This window comes from Poecilia reticulata, linkage group LG13 (assembly GCF_000633615.1).
Source record: "Poecilia reticulata strain Guanapo linkage group LG13, Guppy_female_1.0+MT, whole genome shotgun sequence".
Classification (NCBI taxonomy): Eukaryota; Metazoa; Chordata; class Actinopteri; order Cyprinodontiformes; family Poeciliidae; genus Poecilia; species Poecilia reticulata.
The window spans coordinates 33,345,576-33,351,291 of record NC_024343.1 but is presented as its reverse complement, the minus strand read 5'-3'; the positions used below and the strand labels follow the sequence as shown (position 1 = coordinate 33,351,291).

The 5,716-nt window shown below is 45.3% G+C and overlaps 1 protein-coding gene across 1 annotated transcript; it reads left to right on the top strand.

The window, feature by feature from the left end:
* The first annotated feature begins 2,734 nt into the window (after positions 1-2,734).
* Positions 2,735-5,082, top strand: sst1.1 (somatostatin 1, tandem duplicate 1). Its single transcript, XM_008426816.2, has 2 exons — positions 2,735-2,986; positions 4,691-5,082. The coding sequence occupies exons 1-2, from the start codon at positions 2,846-2,848 to the stop codon at positions 4,907-4,909; spliced, it is 360 nt and encodes a 119-aa protein (XP_008425038.1). The 5' UTR covers positions 2,735-2,845; the 3' UTR covers positions 4,910-5,082.
* The last annotated feature ends 634 nt before the right edge of the window (positions 5,083-5,716 follow it).

Genomic DNA, 5,716 nt, shown 5'->3' with positions numbered 1-5,716 from the left:
CACCGGGCCGACCCACCGGGCCGACGCACCGGGCCGACCCACCGGGCCGAGCCCCGCTGCAGAAACGCGCCACGGTGTTCCAGCTTCGGGTTCATGAACTCGGCGCTCACGGAAGAGGAACGGCTGTTAGGAGGTCATGAACAAGCGAAGAGCATCATGGGACGGCCGGACGCCGCGTCGGACCAGAACCGAGGAGAGGGAGTTCAAGGTTCTGGTCCGACAGATGTGCACTTCATCTGTGTCCTGTTTTAATGACCCTGTTCCTCCAACACCCAACATGCTGGTTTCTGTAGAGGTCAGAGGTCACACAGGATCGTTTCCACACGAAAAACAAACCAATAAAATTCTGACCAAACACAAAATCACTTTTCAGTCAAAACCGGTTGTGACAAAAAGAGTGAGAACAGAATGTTGTGATCTGCGACAATTAGAAACGATTTCTTCATTTCCCAACCAGTCAGAGTCCAGAAGCAGGAATCAGGTTTTGGTGACCTTTCACAAAAAGGTCACCAAAAGTGAAAGTGAGACTTTGTGGGTATAAACCAGATTCTTTAACTGGTTTAGTTATTCTTGAGTAACAGGTATGTTCAGTTTTTATTCTGGATCAAGAATCTCAAACCATGGTGTTCCCCCAGGCTCCGTCTTGAGCTCTCTAATGTTTTTTAACCAAAAGGTCAGTTGTTATGCAGATGACGCCTAAATTTATGACCTGATAATCTGAACTCAGGTCAGAGTCATGTTTTACAATGTGAGGATGATGAGTAGTTTCTACTTGTGGACACGTTAAGGGTTCACCAGCCCAGTTCAGTTCGGCTTAATCCAACTCCAGTCCGTTTACCTAGAAAGTCCAGTTCGGATGGTGAGGCGTGAACGCTAATCGAACTCTGGTCCGCCGACAAACCTCGGTCTGGGGTCAGCTGAAGTGAACTTGAATGCAAATGTGAACGCTAAGCGGACCACAGACCTCTCCAAAAGCAGGAAGTGGACTACAGCGCAGGGCATTCTGGGTAAATACATCAATTTTCTGCCGCTTATCCGGGGTCGGGTCGCGGGGGAGCAGCTTCAGAAGGGAGGCCCAGACTTCCCTTTTCCCCAGCCACTTCTTCCAGCTCCTCCAGGGGAACCCCAAGGCGTTGAGAGGATCCATTTTGGTGGGTAAATCCAACCAAAGCTAACATGCTAGCCTAGCGCTAGCAGCAGAAATGGCTCCTGGTCTTTAGCCTAAAGAGAAATCCTCCAGCCGCTAAAATCCTCCATCTTGTTTCCATCTGGTGAAGAAGGAAGTTGCTCTCAGCGTCTTCAGAGGTTTTTGTGTCGTTTCCTTCAGTGGTTCTGGGTGCAGCGCCCCCACAGGCCAGGAGGGGAACAGGTTGGTTTGACTCAGAGCAGCTGGAGGTGGAGCAGATGTTCTGGGTCCAGTAGAACCGGGTCGACCGGACTGAAGCAGGAGGAAACTTCGTTAGATGTTTTTTCAGAAATAATGAGACAAATGAGCAGCTGGAACTTGAAGTGGATATTAAGAGAAACCATGAAGCTAATTAGACAAAACGAGGAGCTGCTCTTCAGACAGGAAGTAAAGGCTCAGCGAAGTTCCTGGTTCTTCCTTCATCTGTCCTACAAACACAAGAGAGGATTTAATCAGGAGAAACAACAAGTGTTCAGCTGTGAGTGTTTGTGCAACAGCGAGTTAATGACCAACCTGCAGGCATCGGGGCCATTACAGGCCGGCGTGGCCGGCGGCTCGCTGCGACGGACCCAACTGGGAACCAGGAGGAAGAGGAGGAACTAATGACTGAGAGCAGATTCTACGCTTCACTGAACGCGTGACGTTTATCGCTGGGTCCTCAAACCGTTTAAGCCTCAAAATGGGTGAAAATGTGATCATCTCTGCAGGAAGAGACAAAAATGCTCATTAATGCTGCAACATGATGTCAGTTTGACTGGTTTGGTGCCGACGGCTTCAGACGGCGCCGAGAGAAAACCGAGTTTAAACTCAGCTCTGATTTATTCACTAAACTGAAAACCATCTAAAAACTGCATTAAATGTTTCCCTAATGAGGAGCCTCTTGCTCGCAGATCTGCCACACTTTTCAGATTCTCTAAACTCCCTGGTGCTCCAGATGTTTCTGGACTTTCCAGAAGCTCTTAAGACATTTAAGATCCAAAAACATCTGGAACCTTAAATACCAGTTTTGCTCCTGATGCTTCAGCTGAAACATTCTGGATGTTCTGGTTCTAGATTCTTCGGACGACGAAGGAGGGCAGACCAGATGGGTCTCACATGGCTTTGTCCATGTAGGGCCCATGTGGGCTGAGGCCCTATATGGACAAACCCATATGGGACCCATATCTCAGCCCTCCTTTTCCCCACATGGGGCCCACCTAGGCATCCTGGCAGGGAAACCGAGTCAGGAAAACGCCTGAACTCTGAACCCCGGATGTCTCTGAGCGTCCTGCTGCGGGTCCGCGGGCCTCAGGTTGACAAACCCACGGAGCGATCAGCAGGGAAACAGAAGAAGAGCAACTTAAAAACGGATCATTTCACTAAAAAGATGGAAACATCATCATCATCATCATCATCATCATCATCATCATCATCATCATCATCATCATCAGTCACCCCCTCCGTCCATCGGGTGACGCCAGCAGGGCTATAAGAGCCGCTCTCTCCCGGGACGGAGGCAGAAGATCCGCCGCGCCGCAGACAGTCAGTCAGACAGTCAGACAGTCAGACAGACAGTCAGTCAGACAGTCAGACAGACAGACAGACAGACAGACAGACAGACAGACAGACAGACAGACAGACAGACAGACAGACAGACAGACAGACACTCAGCGGGTGAAGATGCTCTCCTCCCTCAGCCTGCGCTGCCTCCTCCTGCTCCTTCTCTCCCTCAGCGCCTCCATCAGCGGCTCCTCCGCCGCGCAGAGAGACTCCAAACTCCGCCTGCTGCTGCACCGGACCCCGCTGCTCAGCTCCAAACAGGTCGGAACCGATCAGAACCGCGCTTTAAACTGGACCAAAGTTCTGTTTAAAGTTACAGAGACATCTGAAATGATCCCGGGTCATAAAAGTAAAGTTTGAATATTTGATTAATAATTTTGCGCAACAAATGATTTTAATCATCGGAAAAGTTTCTTTATTTCTCTGAAGTCAATAAATTAAGACAAAAACTCCGCAGTTTTTAGTTTTATTAGTTTAATCATAAGTTGTTAGTAATTTCTAATAGAGAATAAATATTCTGTATTTTACATCTGCGTTATTACAGTTTACATTTTGTAAATTTAAAAATATGATCTGAACCTTATAATCACTTTTAGAAACATTTTTATTTAATTTGTGACTAAAATCCCATTTGCTGTTGAAAATCATGATTATTGATATTATTAAATATTGTAATTGCATCTCCTTTTTTATTTTACCACAAAAACATGGATTTTAACAGAATAATGATCCCATCAGTTAATCTGAAACCAGCAGGAAGAGAAGAATATTTCAACACGTCTTCAGTGAAATATGAGGAAATTCAGATTTTATGACGTTTCTTTATTTTCATCCAAAACTTTTTAAAATACAGTAAAAGTTTTTTTTTTAAGCTGTTTCTTTGTGCAGTTGATGTTTTCAACAGAATCAAACTAAAATCATTTTATTCCAGATCTGGTTTTTGTTTTGTTGTAATAATTTACAAATATCGTTTCAAACATTTAGGCTTTTTTTTACGTTTTGAAATGAGTTTTATTTATCTGGCAGACTGTAAATGTTTCAGACTAGAAGTGAAAATGTAAAACAAACTGAAATTAATGTTTTAACTGAATGTTTTTAGAGTTTTCATGAATGAAATGAGTCAAAGCTGCTGGTTTCTGGCTCATCGACGTTTCGCCTCAGAATCTCCAACTGAGTTAAAAATGAAATGAATGAATCAGTTGAATTTCCTGGTTTCATCCCAGGATGAACCAGTTCAGTGGAGCTGAACTGGGAGGAAAACAGGATTCTGTTCATTTTCTGCAGCTTCAGAACTCGAATCTGTTTTCCTGTGAAGATCCAGAAGGAAATCAGGTAAAAGGTGAACTTTGACCTCCGTGTGATCAGTTCAGGTCCAGCTCTCGTTGTTATTGAAGCTCTGAAACGTCTCGTCGTTTAAATTCTGGCTTTTAAACTGAAGACGTCAGTGAATAATTAATAACAACAATATCCCCGTGATGGACACCGCTAGCTGGAAGGCTAGCTGTGCTAACACCGCAGCGCTAATCATAACCTTAGTTCAGCTAAAGCGCTACACTGACACTGCGTTGTGCAGAAGCTAACGCTAAAGTGCTAACTTCAATTCACATCATACTGAAACCCATGAGGACAGGAAACGGAACTTCAAAATAAAAGTTCAAAAACAATCGTCTAACTACTTGAAGAATTTGTAACCAAAACGTCACACAGGTTTGCTGAACTACCAGGTAAAAATGCTTTTGGGTTTATGATGAGAAATAAACGCAGGAAGCTCAGTGCGCAAAGTGCTAGCCCAAAAAATTAGCTTGGCTAAATTAGCAATTAGCAAATTAGCGGAAATGTTTCCCTTTGGTTCCAGTGGGTCCAAATGTCCGAGCTTTAGTGGAGGCTGCGTGAGCAGGCGCCCCCTGGTGGCAGGGCGTTTTCTGATAGGACGACCCTGCAGTGACCGTGTCCTCTGTCCCTCAGGACGCGTCTCGCTCCTCGCTGGCGGAGCTGCTCCTCTCCGACCTCCTGCAGATGGAGAACGAGGCTCTGGAGGAGGACGGGTTCGGCCTCCCTGAAGGCGAGCCGGAGGACATCCGCGTGGACCTGGAGCGCGCCGCCAGCAGCGGGCCGCTGTTGGCCCCCCGGGAGAGGAAGGCGGGCTGCAAGAACTTCTTCTGGAAGACCTTCACGTCCTGCTGAGCCTTCCTGTTCCTCCTCCTGCTCCTCCTGCTTCTCCTCCTGACGCTGTACAGAAACTGATCCCTGGTCAGTTTGGGTGAAACGTTCTGACCTTTCTGAGCTGATTCTTTCTGAATGTAAACTCCATGAAGCTATTTTTAATTGTTGGTTTGAATAAAATCTGTTTGAGAAAACCTCCTGTGTCTGCTGAGGAAGACGAGGGGCGGGGTCGGCCTTCATCAGGGGTCTCCATGGCAACCAGGAGCTGATGACAGATCAGATCTGAGCTCTCTGAACAGGAACCATTCACTTCACTTTATTTAGCGCCAATTTATTACTAATATCATCTCCAGGCAGTTTTAAAAAAAGAATAAATTGAATTCAAACATTTAAACGCTGCAGCCAAATGAACTTTACGTTTCTGATCTCTTCCATGAACCAGCAGAACCTGATTTAATGAACTATTTGGCTTAAATTACTCTGTTTCTTCCAGATATTATCGTCGACAGGGTTTGAACTCCCAGTTTTCCTAGTGAGATAATTTAACATCTTTGCTTTTTCCTCCAGTTTTTTCTCTCAAACTGAATCTGTGTGTTCAGTGAAACTGATTCCAGCTCATAAATGTATGTAAGCAAACGACAATTTGTGTTTTTTTAGTTTAGATGTCAAACATTTGCTCCAAACGGCTCCAGTGACTCTGCTGCTCCTCATGTATGGAAGCCCAGGAGGGCCAAAAAACAAACATTTGATGTGTAAGTTTTAAAGTTCACAGATTAAACTGAAGTTAAAAGAAGCACCAGAAAATCACAGCTGGTTTTATCTGATTGA

What these genes read in the sequence shown, in the direction of transcription:
- sst1.1 (XM_008426816.2), top strand. Translation starts at nt 2,846, where the DNA reads ATGCTCTCCTCCCTCAGCCTGCGCTGCCTCCTCCTGCTCCTTCTCTCC. An exon ending in CGCTGCTCAGCTCCAAACAG is followed by an intron (nt 2,987 to 4,690) that starts GTCGGAACCGAT and finishes TCTGTCCCTCAG; the next exon opens with GACGCGTCTCGCTCCTCGCT.